The sequence below is a fragment of the Phocoena sinus genome, chromosome 13 (genome assembly GCF_008692025.1).
Source record: "Phocoena sinus isolate mPhoSin1 chromosome 13, mPhoSin1.pri, whole genome shotgun sequence".
NCBI classification, from domain to species: domain Eukaryota; kingdom Metazoa; phylum Chordata; class Mammalia; order Artiodactyla; family Phocoenidae; genus Phocoena; species Phocoena sinus.
In genome coordinates, this window is record NC_045775.1 from 750539 (window position 1) to 772403 (window position 21865).

The 21865-nt window shown below is 46.0% G+C and overlaps 1 protein-coding gene across 1 annotated transcript in view; it reads left to right on the plus strand.

Annotated features, from left to right (window-relative positions):
- Nucleotides 1–21865, plus strand: part of SNTG2 (syntrophin gamma 2) — a 208099-nt gene that overhangs the window by 162339 nt on the left and 23895 nt on the right. Inside the window, exons 12-14 of the mRNA XM_032652007.1 lie at nt 3494–3610; nt 14954–15025; nt 21126–21332. Coding sequence (XP_032507898.1) covers nt 3494–3610; nt 14954–15025; nt 21126–21332 — 396 coding nt within the window. The remainder of the gene's footprint in view (nt 1–3493; nt 3611–14953; nt 15026–21125; nt 21333–21865) is intronic.

The following is a 21865-nucleotide window of genomic DNA, read 5'->3' on the forward strand; positions in this document are numbered from 1 at the left end:
TATCTACCTATCATCTGTCTGTCTATACCTATCTGTCATATATCTATCATCTATCATCTATCTATCATCTAGCTAGCTAGCTAGCTGCCTATCATCTGTCTGTCTATACCTATCTGTCATCTATCATCTATCATCTATCTATCATCTAGCTAGATAGCTAGCTACCTATCATCTATATCTATCATCTAACTATCATCTATCTATCTTATCGTTATCTATCATCTATCTATATTTCCATGTCTGTGCATATTACAGCCCTGTCTTAAATTAAGCTCCTATGTATCAGGTTCCAGTACATCATTCATCCCTTGTGGAATCTACATTGCATCTATGACTAAGTATGTCATGAAGAGAAAGAGGATCATGGGAGACTTGTCAGCATTTGAATATATGATTAAAAAATAAAGGAAAACCCAGCAGAGTTTGTCCTCCCCACAGCCCCCTTTGAGACCCAAAGCTGAAGCTCGGTCTCTTCGGAGTTCTTGGCAGAGAAAATAACGTGTTTACAGGTTTTAGGGACCCTCACGCCGTACTGCTGGAGACCCGCTGAGGGCTGTTTTCTTCCCATTACTTAGTTTCTCATCCGAGTGGCAATTACTTTCTATTCGCAGCAGCCCTCACTAGCTTAGTAGTTTGAAAGTATCTTGGTACGATTCCAGGTAATAAATATAGTATCAAAGCAGATAGTTGAGCTTGCGGCTGACTTTACAATATGCAACAATTTAGAATTTAAAGCACTTCTCGTGCTTTCTAGAAATGCTGGTTCCACACTTTGAGGGTAATCAGTAAAACAAAAGGCTCCCGGTCCGCCAACCTGATGGATACAATACGCAGGTCCTCCCTGCTGTGACTATTTAACTTCCCATAAAGTCACAGGTAGTGATAGATGAAGAGCCACACATGGGTTCTTTCAAGAAATTTTGGGGGACGAGCCCTCGCTGCCAATCCTGCGGGCGCGGGGCAGATACAGGTAAAGACACAGGTAAAGACATAGGTAGATACAGGTAAAGACACAGGTGTCATCCTCAGAGAGCATGTGGTCTAACGCAGACCCAGCGGGAAGCAGTGTGAGAGCCCCAGAAAAGACAGCCCCGATCCTGCTTACAGGTGCCGAGAGGATCTGACATCATGTGATGCTGAGTATCGCCGTGCAGACGGCTGTGCCTGCCCTCAAAACAGGCGAGTGCAGTGGCATCGTCCACTTCTGAAGATAAGGGCGTGGAACGCAGAGCCCTTGACGGGCCTGATGTGGCCTGACGTCCAGAGCTCCTGCCCCCAGGGCTGCTTTCACTGAGTGTCACCTGTGGTCCCCACCCCACTACTGAGAAGGCAGCCCTCTCAGAAATAGGATAACGGGCTGAATATTGTCCAGAAACACAGGATGTCTCATGAGCGCTGATAAACGTACACTAAGAAAAAAATATACCCATGCTGCTAACCATGCCGTTTGAGACCTACAGTGATGACTGGTTTGTAAAACGTTACCAAACACCCACTGCCCCTGGGTGATGCTCAGCAAGGTGGTCTTGTACCAACTTAAGGTAACTAGGACGGCCTCCTAATGCCACACGTCCCGTCTGCGTGGAACAGAGGCTGATCTCTGAACGAATCCCTGTTTCTCACTGTGTAAAACTCAATCCAGTTGCAATTCATTGATTTTAGTAACCGAGCTTAAAATGGATCTTGTCTTCTATAAATATACAAATCACTGTGCTCGTGCAGTGGTGAGTGTGGAATTCAAACCACCCGTTGAATCTGTGTTAATTGTAGAACATCAAGGAGCTGCTGAACTAGCTAGAGAAAATGAAATGTTTCTTCCCCCAAATATGCAGAGAACTCTTAAGACTCAGCAGTAAGAAAACAAATAACCCGACTAAAATGAAGCTCGTTTCAATCATGGAAACTGAGCACGTCTTAGATTTACAGCAGTATTAATGCTCCTGTTATAATGAACAAAAGTGTATCTGTGTGAGCCTACCAGACAAAAAGGAGGAAAGTCAGTCAGACATTATTAAGTAACGTGTGTAATCTGTTTCAAATCCACAGGCTGTTCAAGCACTCAGTCCTCTTTGTGTTGTTTCCACAGAGTTCTGATTCCATCCGAGCAGTGTGTTACTTGCCTCCTGCCTGCTAGTACTTTGGGAGGGAGTTTTCTGTGGTCCAGCGTTAAATTCTCGAAATTACCATGTGAGGGAATCCTAGTCCCATTTTATGACAAGAAAACGGACCCAGAAACGTTAAATGAGTCCAAGGACACATGAAATAAGGTTGTCTTGTATACTAATAATAAAACTCTCTGTTATAACGTTAAAACTGTGTCACACTGATGTGACCCTAAGCCTTCACAAGACAATAGCTAAACCGAGAGGGAAGAGACAAGTCCATGAGCCAGTGGAATATTTGGGTCACCTTACGAAGCTCTGTATCTAGGGCACTGATGCACTAGACAACTTCCGTTCAACACCTGGACTGGTTAGCTGTGGCTACCACTCTCTGTAGAATGATACTCTTTAATTTTCTCTTTTCCATCACCAGGAACACTGTGAAAATAGGATTTTTGTAAAATTTTACCTGGCATCCTGACCTGGGAAGTCTTTCACCAGGCGTGAGTGAAAGCTGTCAGCGATTTAGCAAGTAAAAATGCAAAGGAAATGACCTTCCTTGAGCCCCCCGCGGCTCGAGTCACTTCACGCGGCTGCAGTGAGGGCGCTTCCCGAGGGCTGCGGTCCCCAGACCTGGAGGGCAGCCCCCTTCAGACAGCGCGGAGGACTGTTCATCCCCTAAAGCCCTGGGCCTGTCTATGATCGTTTACCACCAAGTTTGTTTCCATGTGCAAAGTACATGTCACATTACAATTTTAGCTGAGACGACACGGGGATTTTACTTTAGTATTAGTTTAACTTCGTGCATTCAATTTTTAAATTGTATTACCATTTCTGTTAACTTTTTAAACATTTGCTGATATGTTATAGTTTGCATTCTGTGTCACTAGACAGTCAGTGCCAGCTGTGGGAATCTAATACTGTTGTATTGTTTTCACTGTTGTTAGGAAGTTGAGCTGTAAAGAAGCAATCACTCCTCCCACGTGCATTAACGATATATTTACTACAAAAATGGAAAATACAGTAGTCGCCTTTGCAACCTCATAGACAGATTACAAATACTAACCCCTGATAGGACGTAATTAAATACCGTGGTTGTAAAAATCTACGTATGGGAGGCACAAGTGTGAGGCAGCTGAGACGTCCAGCATTGGCCCAAACTAAGAGAACTGAGAAGCTCAAATTTCGAGCCCGGCCCAGTGCAGAAGCCTGGACGTTTGACCCCAGATATTACACATCTTTGTGGCGTCCACTTGATCGGAGGTTGGACATGGCTGAGGGCTCCCCCGTCCCTGTCTGCGGCCCGTGGTGTGTTGCCTGCTCTCTCCGCCCCGGTAGCCCTGTGCTTCTCCTAAGGCCTGGTTGTTAATTCTGAAGGTTTTGCTCCGCAGGTCCTCCACGTGGGGTGGGTCAGCGAGAGACTGGGAGGGGCCAGCTCCTCTCAAACCTTCAGATCCAAGTTCCTGGCCCTGAAGGGCTCGTCCTTCTACGTCTTCACCTCTCCTCCGGTAAGCAGGCCTCCGGGGTTCTGGGAGGGATGCCGACGAGGCCATTCTTGTAAGAGAAGCAAGGATCTGATTTAGCGCTTGGAAGAGGCCAGAGCGGGTGCACGACCAGCGGCCGTCCTCCTCCGCCCCTACGTACGCAGATGGAAAGGGCGCCTGTGTGGACCCGCTGGCTTTTCTTACTCTAAATCCGTAAATCAACCAGTCCATGGTTTTCCTTCCATCGAACAGCCGTTAAGACATTAGAGTGTTTTCCTGCTTAAAATAGCTGGCTGGGACGTGGGGATGTAAAGGCTAAGATGTCTTAGAGAATCACGTGTATAGCTGAAGAATCCAGAACACAAACAAAACAGAAGAAAACCCTTCTGTTAAGACATTTCTAATTTAACGGTCAAATAATGAAACTTAAAAAGCTATTTTTCCCTCATATCTTCCAAGTTTTATAAAAATAAACAGCCTGATGTAGTAGGGCCCGTGATAGAAATTTAACGGTGAATGCTACAGTTTACAATTTATTTTCGAATTCCTACCAGTGCCATTTTCCCAAAACTGACCAAATATAATGTGTGTGCCCTGCCTCCAAGTTTGTCGATTAAAGCAATTTCACCTTCTGTGAGTCCAAACATCAGAGCTGCAAAAACCAGCAGAACCTGATAGCTTCAGGCCTCTAAACAGTTAGATGCCGTTTTCCGACAGTGCTGTTACTTTTCTGCCATTACAAATAAATAAAGGGATTCCCTTCCTTTTAAGGCTGGATGCTGTGCCATTGTCTGCACACAGCACATTTTGTTCATCCACGCATCCGTCAGTGGACACTGTGACTGTGTCGTGTCCTGTCTGCTACGAACGGTGCTGTGATGAACATGTAGGTGCAGGGGTCTTGAGGCTCACATTTCATTTCCTTTGGGTAAATATGCAGAAGTGGGATTGCTGGATCATACGGCAGTTCTGTGTTTAATCTCTCTGAGGAACTTCCATACCATCTCCACAATGGCTGCACCATTTTACATTCTCACCAACAGTGCGCGAGGGTCCCTTTGCTCACACCCTCACAGCACGTGTCCTCTCTGACTTCGGAGAGGAGGGATGGATGCGTTTATGGCAAACACGGGGGTGATACTTTCTGGGGTGTTTTCTCATCTTCAGATTCATCAGGTTGTATACATTAAATTTGTATAGCTTTCTGAACGCCAGTCATACCTCAATAAATGGTTTAAGAAAAGATTGACAGAGACCTTGCGCACAGGGTAGAATTCCTCCGTAGCCTCCCTCCAGGTTTCTGAGGGCTGACCCCGTACAGAACTGTGGTCTGTTTGCTGAAACTGAAGGATTACCAGTGACACAACACTGGGAACTAAAGCACGGATGCCACCAGACCTTACCATTCTTCCCACGGACTTCTTTTCTCTCCCCAGGACCCAGGCCAGTATTGCACCAGGGACTCGAGCTTTTCATAAACCAAGGCTGTGAATTTACTGATGCTGGAGGGTTATCTACAGACTTGCATAATAATTGAGTTCTTCTCAAATGCAGTAATGTTATTTAGCATTTGTTGCTAAATGTAACTTTCTATGGTTTTGTCTAACAAAGTAAACATAAGAATAACCACAGATAACCCTGATGGCCTCAATTCTGGCTACAGCAGTGAGTGACGTAGAAGGCGGCTGGGGCGTGAGTGGTGGATCAGGGAGGGGCATCGAGAGTCAGTACCGTGAGGCTCCAAGCAGAGGGACCTCCCGCTGGCCTGTGACAGTTGGGAGAGGAGGAAAGGGTCACCCTACCTGCACCCGATGTACCTGGAAGGAGGGTTCCCCCCTGCGGAACTGGAGGAGGAAGTGACTGATGTCCCAGGTCACACGCCTGAGAGCTCTCCTAATTTTTCTTTTCTTGTTAATTAATATTCTCAGGGTATAAGTTTTCCCTACATAGTACAACATTCTAAATTATGAGAAATGCTTTAAATATTTAATCAGATTTCTATACCTGTTATAGTGAAAGATGATTTCATCCACTTCCCATGGCCGTTTCAATTTCATGGACAGAAATTCTAATCTGGGGGCCTCAGGGGATCTCCACAAGCACCATATGGATAATGTCATCTGTATTAACACCAGGCTTGGCTTGTTTACTTTAAAATCCCAGGGCCCATCTTCTTGCATCGATCCGTGTCACCAGCAGCATATATCATGCGAATGAATTGCTGGCCTCAGCTGCTCGGGTTTCCCCGGAGCAGGCCTTCTGCTGCTGTAAATAGCGTTCTTAGAAGTTTGAAATCTCCTCAGCTTTCTGCTCTGGCCTGGCCGAGGGCTGAGTCCTCCCCATGTGCCCCCGTCGCGGCCGGGGTCCCTCCCCGCCCGGTTTCCCCGGCACTGGTGAGCAGCTTTCACAATCTCCTCCTCCCTTTTGTTTGGTTTGGCGACAGCGTCTTCTACGTTACAGGTATTCTAGGCACACACGGGATGCACCGCGTCTTTTCACAGACGCCTGCCCCCCCCTCCCCGATTCTGGGTGCAGCTGGTGGAGGTGCTCAGGTGACCCTCAGAGATGGAAAGGGCAGCGCGAGGAACCCTGGTTTCCTCCGTGAACCGAGGTGAACTGGCCCAGTTCTTACCAGTAAATTGAGGTTTGGGTGAATCCAGGGCTGGGCCGGCGGCCGCTCCTTGGATTGCCCGTTAGCGTCTGTGCCCTGGGAGATTTCGCTTACTTTGCACGAAATCCTGGCAAAGCCACTCCACTTCCCTGCAGCTGGACGTGAGCCTCCCGGGTGAGCTTATAGTTACATGTGGCCATCAGCCCCGTATCGCGAAGGTTCTGGAAATCCGGAGATTTCCGGTTCTGGATTATGTGGGATCCGGCAGTATATTGTCTCTTCCGCGGGGCCCGTTCAGAAGATGTTCGCAGAAAGCAGGTGCTTTGCAGGAAATGCTTGTCTGTCTGTCCGTCTATCGCTCTCTTGTCTCTCTGCCCACTCTTCTCTCTGCCCAGGGTCTCCTCCCTTACCTGATTTCTAATTCCACGGAGACAGAGTTGCATCTCTGATATGGAGAAAGGGCGGCGTTACCCTGTAGTAAAGAAACACCTGTGAAAGAAGCCAGTCACAAAAGACCACATATAGTATGATTTCATGTATATGAAGTATCTAGAACAGGCAAATCCATAGAAACAGGAAGTAGCGTAGTGGCGGCCTACGGCTGAGAGGGTGGAGAAGGACGGAGGGTGACGGCTAAACGGTACAAGATTTCTTTGGGGGATGATGAAAACCTTCTACAATTGACTGTGGTGATAGTTGCACAACTGTGAACATACTAAAAAACATTGAATTGCACAATTTAAAAAAAAAAAGAAGAAGAAAGAAACACCTGCCCTCTCGTCTTTTCCTATAACTGACATCTCCTTCTCCCAATAAAGACGTTTCCTGGCAGGTGCATCTTTCATTAACTCGCATTCCTAACAGTTTCTGCAGGAGATACTTTCCACCCCGCCCCCATCTCTTCTCAGAGTCATCAGCAGCAACATCTTTTGATAATTATAGTTTTGTCGACATCAAAAAAAGAGGGAGGCCTTTTTTATGTATTTAGCTCATGCCGTTACTTGTAAAGGAAAAGCAAGACCCCAGGGGAGTCTGGAAGTGATGTCCAGGATGCAGACCTGTGAGACTGAATGAGCCCCGCGTTCATTTACGGATCACACTGGAGTTAGGGTAGCCAGAGGCTAATGTAAGTTTCTCGCATCCATTCAAACTTGCCCGCTAACAGATTAGAGTCTCACATCACTGAAATATGAAAACTGCCTTGTCCTGAAGAAAGCCTGTAGTTTCACGCTGTGATTTTTAGGTGTAAATATAAAATCGTACATCCCATCAGTATAGCACGTCGCAGCCTCTGAAGCCCTAGAACGCAGCAGAATTTAAGAAGCCCACTGAGACGTGCACACAGGTGCAGACCACTCGGAGCCTGTGGCTGTGGTTCCAGCCGTGTGGGGATGCCACCGGCGCCCCAGACGGAGCCCCACGGGGGGCACAGTAGCGAGCGCTGGGGGGTCCTGAGCCGGAGACATCTAGAGATGCCCCAAGGAGATTTTCAAGTAGAGTTAGGTACCCTTGTTTCTAGTGCAGGGACGACATCTGTCTGGCAGGATGGAGTTTGGAGGCATCAGTACGTAGATGGTCCTTAATGCTGAGAGACCAGATGAGCCTCCATGTCATCTCACTGGATTCTGCATGGTCACAAGTTGCAGAAGCCATCTGCTTCTCCTGAATCTGCATAATTTCTATTTTCCAGGTAATCAATACTAGTAATTCCCAGGAAGAAATGAAAGGATGAAGCCAGTAGTATTTATAAATATTCGCTCCAAAAATTAGACTGAGTTGACTTGATTTATTTGTGTACTTCCTGATGTCTTCATATAATTTTTAAATTTCCTTACTAAATATCACCTGTAAGCAAGTACAAAGTAAATGGCTACTTGAGAGGTGCTGTGAGATTGAAAGATGACTTATGGAGAATTTCTCTCTATTAGTAAATGCTGCAAACCAATTCGTTTATTTTCCGCCGTCCTGGGAGCTTATTGTGGCTCCCGTTGAATCTACATCACGCCAAACACGAAGACGATGCTCCTTGGTTACTGGCTGGATAGTCTGTAAAGCGAATATTAAGTATTTAAATAAATATCTAATGTATCTATTAATATAAATATTTAATAATAAGCATTAAAGCTCTGTGACTGAGCTATGTGATTTGGAAATATCATCAAATCCTCTAAAGAGAATACAATTGACCCTTGAGCAATGCAGGATTTAGGGGCTCTGACCCTCCACACAGTGGAAAATTCAGTATAACTTATAATCCACCCTCCTTATATGCAGTTCCTCTGTATCCACGGTTCTGCATCTGCAGATTCAACCAACCTCAGATCACATAGTGTTTACTACATGCATTTACTGTTGAAAACAATCCACGTAAAAGTAGACCCACGCAGTTCAAACCCGTGCTGTTCACAGGTCAACGGTATAGAGGAAAAATCAACCCTTTAGATTTGGGGGGGCAGGTGAGGGCAGTAAAGCCAACAAATCTCTAAACAGTTTGTGATGGAAACCCTCAAATAACAACGAGCAAATTCCACGAGAAGCAAAGACAGACTACGTTAGAATCTTTCCAGCCTTTGCAGCTTAAAGGAAGCGGTGGGGTGAGGGATCGTGCATGAGGCCCCCATCCAGGTGCCCACAGAGGTGGAGGCTTCAGCCCGTGCACTTGCTAGCCCTAGTTCTGCACGGCGAGTTCTCAGGTGTGGAAGTTTCCCTGCCGGAGACAGTGTGATGTGGACTGTCCATCTCCCAGACTTTTGGAAAGATTTTCAGGAGTTCATTCATATCATTTAAGGTAAAAATGTTGGCAGTTCCATTTCTATTTTAATTAAATAAAGAAAACAAGTATGTAAATATTTTCCTACTAAAGTCAAATGTTTTGAGAACGTTTGAGTACACAGTGTTAGTACATACAAGAGTTAGGTAGAGATCAGAAAGGTATGGGCCACAAAAATTTCCAAAGTCAGCATGGAGGCAGGATTCTCATGGCTCCTTCTGGGGTGTGTGTGTGTGTGTGTGTGTGTGTGTGTGTGTGTGTGTGGATGTGTGTGTGTGTGTGTGTAGATGTGTGTGTGTGATGCCATAGTATGTAGTTTAGCACATACCCACTTCCAAAGGTAACCACGTGACAATAATTCACCTTGTAATTTGCTTTGAGATGAAAAGGCTGTGTATTAAACACAACATATAAAGACATGAAACAGCCTGGGTAATTTTTTTTCAAAGATTTTATTTTTAGAGCAGTTGTAGGATTACAGTAAAATAGAGGGGAAGGCACGGAGATTCCCCTCTACTCCCAGGCCCTACACATCCCCATCATTAACATCCCCCCAGATGGTACATGTTTTACCAAGGATGAACCTGTGTGGACACCTCTTATCACCCAAGTCCACAGTTTCCATTACAACTCACTCTTGATGTTGCACATTCTATGAGTTTCGACAAATGTGCAATGACGTGTGTCCACCATTGTGGTTTAGAGAGTAGTTTCACTACCCTAAACATCCTCTTCGATCCACCTATTTGTACCTCCCTACCTACCAACACTGACAACCACTTATCTTTTTACTGTCTGCAGAGTTTTGCCTTTTCCAGAGGTCACATGGAGTCATACAGAATGTAGCCTTTTCAGGTTGACTTCCTTCACTTAATAGTATGCATTGAAGTTTCCACCATGTCTTTTCATGACTTGAGAGCTCATTTCTTTTTAGCTCTGAAAAAATATTCCCTTGTCTGATGAACCATAGTTTATTTATCCATTCACCTACTGAAGGACATCTTGGTTGCTTCCAGGTTTGGGCAAGTATGAATAAAGCTGCTATAAACATCCATGTTCAGGATTTTGTTTGGACATAAATTTTCATCACCTTTGGGTAAATACCAAGGAGTGTGATTGATGGATCATACGGTAAGAATATGTTTAGTTTTGTGAGAAACTGTCTTCCGAAGTGGCTGTACCATGCGGCATCCCCACCAGCCATGACCGAGAATTCCTGTTGCTCCGTGTCCCTGCCAGCATTTGGTGCTGTCGGTGTTGGATTTTAGTCATTTTAATAGGTGTGTGGTGGTCTCTCAGTGTTGTTTCAATTTTCATTTCCCTGACAACATATGACATGGAGCACATTTTCACGTGATTATTGACCATCTGCCTGTCTCCTTTGGTGAGGGATCTGTGAAGGTCTTTGGTCCATTTTTACTCAGGTTGTTTTCTTAGTGCTGAGTTTTAAGAGTACTTTGTATATTTTGGTTAACAGTCCTTTATCAGATGTGTCTTTTGAGATTCTTTTCTCCCAGTCTATGCCTTGTTTTATTCTCTTAACTTTGTCTTTTGCAGAGCACAAGTTTTTAATTTTAATGAAGTCCAGCTTATCTATTATTTCATGAGTGGTGCCTTTGGTGTTGTATCTAAAAAGGCATCACCACACCCAAGGCCATCTAGGTTTTCTCCTGTGTTATCTTCTAGGTTTTTTATAGTTTTGTATTTTACAGTTAAGTCTATGACCAATTTTGAGTTACTTTTGGTGAAGGGTGTATGATGTATGTCTAGATTCATTTTTTGTATTTGTATATCCAGTTGTCCTGGCACCATATGTTGGAAAGACTGTCTTTGCTCCCTTGTTTTGCCTTTGTTCCTTTAGCAAAGATCAGATGAGTCTATTCATCTGTTTCTGGGCTCTCCATTCTGTTCCATGGATCTATTTGTCTTTTCTTTCACCAATACCGCACTGTCTTTATAGTAAATCTTCTAGTTAGGTGGTCTCTGGCCTCTGACTTTGCTCTTCTCCTTCAAATGTGTTGCCTATTTGGGGTCTTTTGCCTCCGTATAACCTTTAGAATCAGCTTGTCAATGTCCACAAAATAACTTCCTGGGAATTTGATTGGGATTGTGTTGCATCTGTAAATCAAGTTGGGAAGAACTGACATCTTGGCAATGTTGAGTTTTCCTGTCTGTGAACATAGAATGTCCCTCCATTTGTTTACTTCTTTGATTTTGTTAATCAAAGAAGTTTTGTGGTTTTCCTCATATACATCTCGTATGTTTTTGTTAAACTTGTAACTAAGTATTTCATTTTGGGGATGTTAATATAAATGGTAATATGTTTTTAATTTCAAATTCTGATTGTTCACTGTTCACATGCAAGAATGTGACTGACTTTTGTATGTAAACCTTATATTCTGCAGCCTTGCTATAATTGCTTATTATTTCCACGAGGTTTTTGGTTTTTTTCATTTGGTCAACTCCTTCAGGTTTTCCACAGAGAAGATCTGCAGTCAAAGACAGTTTTATGTCTTCCTTCCCAATCTGTACACCTTTTACATGTGGTTCTTGCCATATAGCACAGCAAGGACTTCCAGTTAGATGGGGAAAAGGGGGCATCCTTGCTCGTTCCTGGTCTTAGTGGGGAAGCTTCGAGTTCCATTCTCATGGTTGGAGGTTGTGAGTATTTGCCTCACATGGTCTGATGCTGTGTTGTTAGGGGCACACATGTTGAGTATTGTTGTGTCTCCTTTGAGAATTGACCGTTCATCTTTATGTAATACACTTCTTATCCCTGATAACATTCCTTATTGTAAAGTGCGCTCTGTAGGAAAGTAATAGTCCTCTACTTTCCTCTGATTGTCTTAACATGGAATATTTTCTCCATCCACTTGCTGTCAATATATGTGCTTGGGGGCCATGGTTGGCCCTGTGTCCTCCCCTCTGTTATGCATCCAACAAGAGTTGTTGATTTTTCCACCCACTCCGCTTCATGCTGATTGTTACTTAGGAGTGGTGATGCTCAAGCTCCTTACGTGCAGAACCAGAAATATTGTAGCTTTTTAAATAGAAAAAAAAAAAAATCAAAATTACCTCTACACAATGGCATTGTGCTGATTTAAATCATTTTCCTATACTATCCAGAATAACAAAAGCATATTTGAAAATGGGGCCTGAAAGATTTTATAAGACAATGGAAATATTTACTCTGCAAAATGCTAGGGAAAAGAGCCGAAGTAGAAAAAGTTGTAAGTGAATGATTGGAAGCTTTGGGCTGTAAACAGAATCTGTTTCCTGGCTGTGGGACCACAGGCACTAACTCACCCTCCATTCGGCACTTTCTTCAGTTTAGGGATGGGGGTGGTAAATGCTAGCTGAATACCTCACAGGATGAAACGGAGCGCTGAGGGACTTAACGTATGAGGGACTTAACGTATGTGTTCATAAGTGTGTCTGAAACTCCAGCGCATTTGAATTTAACAGAAGAAATTTTACCCTTAATGCTCAGCAACTTCTCATTGTAAAGGCAATACACAAAATATGGCGAGTGAATTTACACCTAAATATTTGCACATGTTTTTGTCTGACCTTGGATTTTTGTATCCTCGCGCTGGAGGCAAATTGCCCAAATCGGAAACAACCGTATGTTACGTTTTTAATACATATGTTTACTGATCTCCTTTATTCTGACATGAAATGTGAGGTCGTGGCTGTGAGGCGGACTGTTAATTAGTCACAGCATCTTCCCTCCGACCGGGCCTCACGGGCGGGCGGGTGAGGCTGGTGGGCTCTGTGTACACAGAGGTTTGGGCCACACGGGAGGGGCTCGAAGTCCTTAAGCCTCTCTGAGCTCAGGTAACATAAACAGCTCTCTTGGGAGGGCGTGGGAGGCGGGCCTCTGGTCCATTTCTCTTTGGAATGAGAATAAGTGGCTCCAGGGGAGTGAATCTACAAGTGTCCCTGCTGATTTGCTCTCAGACCCCCCCAGCCTGGGTGCCTCACTCCTCCATCCCCGGGCCAGCAGTCTTTGCCGAGAAAGCCCGACCGCACTGATGGAGCCTCGTGGCCAACACATTGTGTCAGAATATCTAAATGAACTTTTAAAAGGCCCAGAGATACCGTGGCAAATAAATTAGGAAAAATTAAAGAGAAAGTCCTGTCTTCAAGGATGGTTTCTGAGCTCCTTCAAGATGAGGGAAAGGGAGACGTTGAAGGCAACGAGGAAACAGAAGGGAGAAGGGCTGGAAGACAGGAAAGGAGCAGCGTGGGGCGGGGGAAGGTGGTGGGTTTTCTGGAGCTGAGTTACCTACGAAGAGTAAACAGCCAGCGGTGAGGAGTGGTGACCCCAGGTCTCTCCTGTGTGTTGATGCAGGCTGGAAAAGCTGCAGTAAACCAGGATTCTCCAGCCTTTCTCATGCACTCAGCTCTCCTTCCTTAGCGTGAATTGTCATTTCTGATTTGCAAATTGGAATCTGAGAAATAATGTTTTCAGACACCATTAAAATGTGTTAAATAACACTTATAAAACCAATTTTATAGCATCTTATAACGTTAACATATAAATTACAAAGCAGTTACCTATGAATATGCAAGAAATACTAGAAGTAATTTTAAGGATGTCAATTAGGGGAGTATATTCTATCATTTAAAATAAAATATTTACCTGGAAAGAAGTAATTTAAGTGAAGATTTGTAGACTGAAGGCATATTAGACAATTATGTATCTAATATAGAATATTTCTCTGTGTCAGTTCTGGGGCCACACAAGTGTTCCACAATAATGTTAAAATATGCCAAGATACTACATCTGAGTATGATACTACATCTGAGTATCTCTGCTCTATTTCAAATCAGGTGTGGTCAGATAAATAGAAAATTGTCAAAGCAGAAGGTGATGAAGAGAAAGACCTGCTTTTGAAAATTAATTAATAAACTTTGTGTTTTAGGTTTACAGGAAAGGGAGTGGCAGGTAGAGAGCTCAGGCCCCCCATCTTCCCTGTTCTCACCATCCTGCCTTAGTGGGTGTGTGTGTGTCACAGCTGATGACCAGTGCGGGTACATCGTAGTGACTCGTGGCTACATGGTCCCCACACAGCTTCCAAAGCCTCTCAGGGTGGAAGTGTTTCGCTTTAAGTCCACGGAAGAAGCGGTCCATCCCAGAAGTCCGAGCATCTTCTCAGTGTCAGCTGTGTCTCTGACTGTGGCACATTCTCCTTGAAACAGTCACCGTGGCCCAGAGCGTGAGACGCACGGACCGACTCACCTCCGAGGGCACCTCCACCCTGGGCTGAGCAGTCACCCACCAGGAGCACGGGAGCCGGGCATGGAGAGGGGGTCTTCCAGGGGGGGAAGTTTTCATCAGCAATGAAAACTCAATGGAAGGGGACAGCTCCAACCACAGCTGGCCATGCAGACACACAGATAGTAGCTGCTTAACAGAAGTTAGGAGCGTAGCAGAATGGGTGAGGAGTCTCTAAATTTAACCTAAAACCGGTCCTTAAATTACTGTAAAAGACATCCAAAATGAATTCCTAAAATTAGCCCAATTGTGTGTAATAGATAAGTTCCACCATTACTGGGTTCTTGTGTCAATAATGTATCTAAATATCCTCATGCTTCACGCCAACAGCGGGGACATGCAATTACTCAGGAAAACTTGCTATGGCATATAGTTTCGTTTTTCAACTGTCCTGCTCCTGGTTTAGAATTTAGTGAAGGTGAAGACACATTGACTAGCTCCATTGTTGTAAATGTTTAAATTCTCATACTAAAAATAGCATGTGTCTTTGCATGTATACTTTACATTTTTTTTCCAGTTTTATCGAGGTACGATTGACAAAAATGGAACATATTTAAAGTGTAGAGTGTGATGATTTGATATCCATGTACATTGTTAAGTGGTTCCCACAATCAAGTTAGTTAGCACCTCCGTCACCTCACGCAGTTCCCCTTATTTTGGGTGAGAGCACATAGGATTTATGCGTCTGTTTTATATTTCTTGCAGGTGAGCACATTAGACTGGGTCCGAGCGGAAAAAACCTATAACCTCTGTGAGGTACTATTTAAAGTTCACAAGGTAAGTTTCCTTTGCACATTAGATGCTTTCATATTAACAAGATGATCTTTGGGCTTAAAGAGTGAGAGGAATGTTTGTTTCCCACTGTCTGTTGAAATAGTAAAATAGCATGAACATCTAGCTTCATCCCACAATCATTCATCAGAATTCCACAGAAGAGTATCATAGAGGAACTTTTAAGTCCTTATTCTTTTTTTTATGTAGGTGCCTTATTATTTCATTCTGGCCTTTTTATATTTTCAACTAGTTTATATGGCTTTCCAGACACCTGAGATGTTCATTTGGTATTGGGATGTCTTCATAGGACCATGATATTTTATATGTGTTCTTCATTAATAAACTATCGAGCCTCTTCTGTTTTTTTTTTTTTTTTTTTTGTGATACGCGGGCCTCTCACTGTTGCGGCCTCTCCCGCTGCGGAGCACAGCCTCCAGACGCGCAGGCTCAGTGGCCATGGCTCAAGGGCCCAGCCGCTCCGCGGCATGTGGGATCTTCCCAGACCGGGGCACGAACCCGTGTCCCCTGCATCGGCAGGCGGACTCTCAACCACTGCGCCACCAGGGAAGCCCGCCTCTTCTGTTTTTATCCAGCATATCTTTTTAGAAAAATTGAAAAAAAAAATTTAATCAATAAACATGATATGAAGTAACTGAAATCATGAAATTAGCCAGGAGGATGGATGGCTACAGCAAAAGTATTAAACTCAATGCAGGGTAAATAATAATCATAAAAAATGTACAGCATTCAACATTTTAAAAAAGGAGACTGAATTCTGTGTCTTGTTGGGAGTCTTTAAACAGTGATCTTACAAAATCTCCCCTTTTCTCAGGTGCCTTTAATTGTTGATGTTGGTCATTTTGCACGTATGAATTTTAAATTATCTGTAATATTTACTTCAGTTTTCAAAAATTGAAATAAATGTATGATTATTGTAAGAACTAGCACTTTAGTATAGAATTTTTTTAATGATTTGTTTTCATAATCACCATTTCAAAGTGTAGTCATTAATATTTAGTCCAGAAATCAAATTTTGTAGCTGTGGTGGTGTTTTTCTATGACACTTTCTTCTCTCCCAAAATTCCTTTTTCCAGTTCTTAGAATTATGTGTCTGTATTTCACACTCACCATGAAAGGGATGAGAAAATTGAATCAATCAGCCTTGATTGCAATCGTGACTTAAATCATAAACAGCCTCCACAAAGTGAATCAAAAACACTGCTCAGCAGTGAGGCGCCTCCTGCATAAGTATTCCCTCTCAACGTAAGAATATTCCGTTTGCATTTTTCAGTGGAACCAAGTTTACTCATATGTTTGGCAAGGGATCTTGATAATAATACCTTATCTTTGCTGAGTGAGCCTCCTGGAGCCCTGCTAAGTGCTCCATTTACATCCTGAGCTAATCCTGTCCCCAGCTGAGGACTTAATCCTTGTCATCTCCACCTGACAGGCGAGACCCAGAAGCACAGAGGGGGAGTAAGCTCCAGAAGCCTCACTGGAGGCAGGTGGGGTCCGGGTTCCCTTGGCCTGAAGCTCAGCTAAATCCGATTCTATTTTTTTTTATACGTACACTGTTCTTTCTTCCCTCTGCAAATGGAAGCATACACACCATTCCACACGTCACTTTTTGCTCTACAGTTTATCTTGTGGATCTTTCTTCAACATACACAAAGAGATGATCCCACTTTGAAACCGCTACCTAGTGTTCGATTCCATGAATGTATCATATTTTATTTTACCAAGCCCTTATCAAGGAATATTTAATTTGTTCCCATGTTTTTGCAATTACAAACAATGTAATAAATCAGTTCACACGTGTGCAAGTGTATCACCAGGAAAAATTTAGAGAGGTGGAATTTCTAGGTCAAAGGATGTGGACTGTTTACATTTTGATAACCGACAAGGACCTACTGTAGAGCACAGGGAACTCTGCTCAATACTCTGTAACAACCTAAGTGGGAAAAGAATTTGAAAAAGAATAGATACATGTATATGTGTAACTGAATCTCTGTGCTGTACACCTGAAACTAACACGGCATTGTTAATCAGATATACGCCAATATAAAATAAAATTTTTTTAAATGAAAAAAAAAGACATGCAAGTGGAAACCATGAAATAGTATGTTTGCCAATTAGACTGTCAAAGATGAAAAGGTTGGTGACAATGCGAGGAAGGGTCTATCAAAAGGTAAACGGTCCACGACCTTTGACCTGAAATGCCACCTCTCTGAACCGTGTTCTGCCTCACCTGGCAGAAGCGCCGGCCTCGCGGGAAGCTCTCTGGAGTGTCCTCCTGTGACCTGTTCTCCAGCCGCCTCTCAAGTGCAGCCTTGTGAATAAGGAAAATACAATTCTCCTCAAGTCCTGTCAGAGAAAACCTGGACCCATCGAAGTTAAACAGACAAGGAAGACGTCACTGGGGTCAGAGACTGACCTCAACTCCACTGAAACAAAGGGCAGGGGTCCCCGAGCTGGGTGAGGGGCGAGTGTGGCCCAGGTGGGCCCCTCCCAAAGGAAGATGAGCCTCTCTCCCGTATTCGTGGAGGGAAGTAGCTGTGCAGCCTGGCCTGGGTCCCACGGAGGGAGGCTCCCGCCCGCAGAGACGGGAAGACGGGCCCCATTCCTGGGCATTCAGGCCCCAGGGGCGTGGATGGCACCCAGGCTCGCCCTGTAGAACCGGCGGAGGCTTTAAAAAGATCTGCACTTCCAGGGGGCAGAGAGAGGGTTTAGAGGGATGGGTTTCCTACCGTAAATGCTCCGCGGATGGCAGGGGGGGCCCAGAGTCAGGAAGGGGCCTTTGCCACTGGTCAGGCTGCGGGAAGTGATTTGGGGGGTGCCTCAGGCACTTGCGGTCTCCACAGCAGCTCAGGGACCTTTAATTTTGTAATCACTCCCGATTTTTAGTCTTAACGACACGTTGCAGTGCATGAGAACTGAGTTCCTGTTTCCAAAAGAAGCTACAGAAGATATCCGGGGCAACGAGCTGTGTGTGGATCAGTGATTTCACTCACGTCGCAGCACTTATAGCGCGTTAGCTTTTGTGAGGCTCAACAGTTTGAGGTGCAGAAAGTAATCACATCTATGAAATCCTTCAGTGTCCTTTCTTGGGATTTCTCAGGTGGTTCAAACGTTATTTTTAACTCTTCTCTTTGTTCTTGTGCATAGAGCTGAGGTTTGTCCATTCAAATGAAGACTCACAGACACTTCACTGCTCCATCAAATGAGCTCACTCCCCAGAACTGACTCAAAACAAGGAATTTGCAAGAGTCAAATCGCTGTGAGCCTGGCAATATTTAATGATATTCTTAAGTAGTGAACATTAGGAAAATTGTCAGATGACCCCTGAGAAATAAAGACCTAATAGGGTCGTATATTTCAAGTCCTCCATTAAAATCACATTACACATTTATAGAATTATGTGTACAAAGAGACATTGCATGCAGGAAATATAAAAACAAATTAGATAACAAAAGATAGATCATAATAGAATGATCTGTCTTTTAAGTTTCCTGTATTGTTGCTATAATCGTCTCAAATAAATAGAAGCAGGAAAAAATCCAGGTAATTTTCTAAAATAGTCTTTGCATTTTGTTTTCTGAAAAGTGAACCCAGGATGGTTTCTGTCTTCTCACAGTCTGGGGCAGGGGGGCCACGTCAGGAGTGGGTAGCTGGAAACTTCATGCTGGATTGTGTAGTCGCTGACTTTGTCGGGAGAGAGTTCGCTGTACGTTAGATGTGAAAGTTCAGTCTACGCCAGACTCAGCACTGCCTGTGGACGGTGGGCTCTACGTAAACAGAAACGAGCCACATGCGCGAGGGTGCAGGTGCTACACGCTTCATCCGTGCTGCCCTTTAAACCCATGACAACCATTCTCTTACACCCCATTTTATGGTTCAGATATTTAGGCTTAGAGAGAAGTGAAAAGCTCAAGGTAACAGCTGATAATTGGCCAGGAAGGTCCCAAGCGTTGTCTGTCTGACTCCAAAGCCTGTTTTTCTCCTACAGCAGCGCACAGCCCCCCACCTACACCAGTACAGGAAAGAACACAGCCGTACCATCGACGGTGCCACCTGCACAAACACTTGCTAAGAGTCCTTCTTTGGTGGTCAGTCCTGACACTCAAGGTCAGTAGTTATGGACGGAGTTCCTGAGAAGTCAGGCCAGTGACTCACATCTTGCTCTTCTCGACTTAGGACCTGCTATCCTATTTCCTGAAGGGTTTCCGTGCATATGCCAGACTGAGGCCGAGGATCTGGCGGCTCCAAAATCCAGGTGCAGCCCCGGTACCGTGTTCACTTAGGATCAGGATAGATGCACCAGCACACACCACACCCGTGTGCACACACGCACGCACACGCACCCTCACGTCGCACACCACAAGGCAGCAAGTGTCTGAGTGACGCGTGAGGACAGGTCCCTGGGCGGCGGAAGCGGGCACAGCGCGGATCGGGGCCTGCAGAGCCGCCGCGAGGCCCTGAGAAGGCAGGGGGCACCCAGAGCCCGTGCACCCATCTCCACCCCCCCGTCAGCAGCCACTGCTCTCACAAGCCTGGGCCCAGTAGGCAGAAGTGTATTTCACATAAAACCAGCCCAGCCCACAGGTGGGGCACGAGGATTCTGGGAATGAACTCTGGCCACCAGTGTGAGTCGGGGGGTGAAGGCCTGTGTGCTCGGCCCCGGGCGTCCCCGGGAGTCCCGACCAGCAGGACAAATCCTTGTGAGTCCGAGGAGGAACCTGTAGGGGTTGAAAAGAGAAGAAGGGGCAGGAGACGCGAAAGAATGGAGGCAAGACAAAATCCTGATCAAGCCTCAAACTTTTATTGCTGCAGTAGCTGTATTTATACAGTACAGAGAAAGGGGGGCGGGATCCAGAATAAGGGAAGTACTTGGCAAATTATCATTGGTGCTGCGTGCGCGGGCTTTCGTTTTAGGCGCGGGCTTTTATCTCATTAAGCAGGAAGAGAAGCAGGATGTCGGCCATCTTCTAATGGCGAAAACTTCTTGGCTCCCAACAGGCCTGGCCTGTGGGCAGCCTCTGTTCCTGCTGCCACCGGGCTGTGGCTCATGTCACGTCCCCTCAGGCTGCTCAGCAGCCCTGGCACGATGTCCACCTGCTTCCCCTTCCCCGGGGAGGCCGTGTGGGCAGAGGCCACCCTAGTGCAGGGCCTGGCGCGGACTCTTCAGGGTGTCTGTGCAGTGGGTGGGTGAGCGGGAGACGAAGACGGACGTGAATCTCCAGGGGACAGAGACACAGAGATGCAGAGACACACGCACACAGAGACAGAGAGACACAGAGGAAGGTAAGAGCAGGCTCCAGCCTGAGACGCGGACTTGTTTGAGGCCCCAGGCCCCATCTCTCCTGATCCCTGAGTGAAGCCCGACACAGCTGCTCCTTGGGTGGGTGCATTCATGACTCAGGCGAGGCTGTGGCGGAGACCCCCCGCCCCAAGGTTCAGAGCTGCCGGGACATCCGCCCGGTATGTCTGTGACCCACGGACGCGCTGGGGCTGATTCACGTCTTCTGCTTAAATGTTTAATCAGGAACTGAATAACGGCTCTTTTTTCGTTTCAACCTTTGCTTTTGAAACTATTTCTAAAACACGTCTTCTGTGTGGCCAGGACCTCTGGGCTCACATAGTTAGGTCTCAGTGGCCCAGTGCCCCTGGGGGACCCGAGATGCTGCGCACGTGGCTGAGGGGTGGGGACCCTTCAGGGACCCCGGCAGAGCGGGCAGAGTCGTGCGGTCTCGCTGTCTTCAGTGTTTGCTGATTTTGTGCTCAACTTAAGCACAAACATCTCGTGACTTTTTTCTTTATCTTTAAAGCTAAGCATAGAAGCAGAAGTTGTGGCCACTGATGGTTTAGGTGCAAGATGCTTGCAGAGCACTGGCAGGTGGACGTAACTGACCCCCAGATATTGACTTACAGGCCCGTCTCCATGGCAGCGACGTCGGGGGACGCCGCTCCTGAATCCAGGCGCGTGGCCGGGAGGTCGCCTGGTGGAGTGTGGCCCCAGCCCCCAGCCTGGAAGAGGCCCCTCTGTCCCGGGCGGTCACCCGGGGGGCCGTCCCCTTTAACCTGCGTGCCCCCCTCTCTGTTTCAGTTCTGGCTTCCAGATGACTGCTGGGCCCAAACCAGCCTCTGTCTGGGTCTCCAGGACCCCACCTGCGGGGAGCACAGGCCCTTCTGCTTCAGCGTCCTCGTCGGCCACGGCAGGAGCCACGTGTTCAGCGTGGAGCTGGGGAGCGAGCTCGCAGCGTGGGAGCTGTCCTTCCAGAGGGCCACCTTCCTGGACGTGCAGAGGATGGGGGTGAGCGACTCGCTGTCGTCTCTGATTAAACCTGCTTGGGCACCGGAGACGTAAATTAGAGCAGCTGTAGCGAGCATTCCAGAAAGCATTCCAGGCGTTGTCAGGAGCTGGGCGCTTCTCGTCGGGGTCCCTACATTGGGAGCGCCCAGAAGATGAACAGGGTGAATTTAGGGGAACGTCAGGTAGAGCTTTCGGCTCGTTTGCATCAGTCTTTCTACTCAATGTGAGGGAGGGGCCTCCAGCGCCGTGTAGAGGAAGCGCCCTCAGCCAGAGGCGCAGTCAGGTCCCTGGTGTTTGCTCACCGACCGTGTTTACTGTGAGTTCACCTGGACCTGTGTCATAGCTTAAGGCACTTAATGGCCCTTCCTCTCAAACTTAATGATCCGACAGGAACATAAAACAGCTCATGTGTCTGGGTCGCTTCTCCCTTGTCAGGCCAGCAAATAAATCTCTCCCAGATCGGGGTGTGTAGGGACTAAATGGATGAGGTAGTGTGGGTCATAATCCGCGTTGTTGGAAGTAGCAGCTGCCCT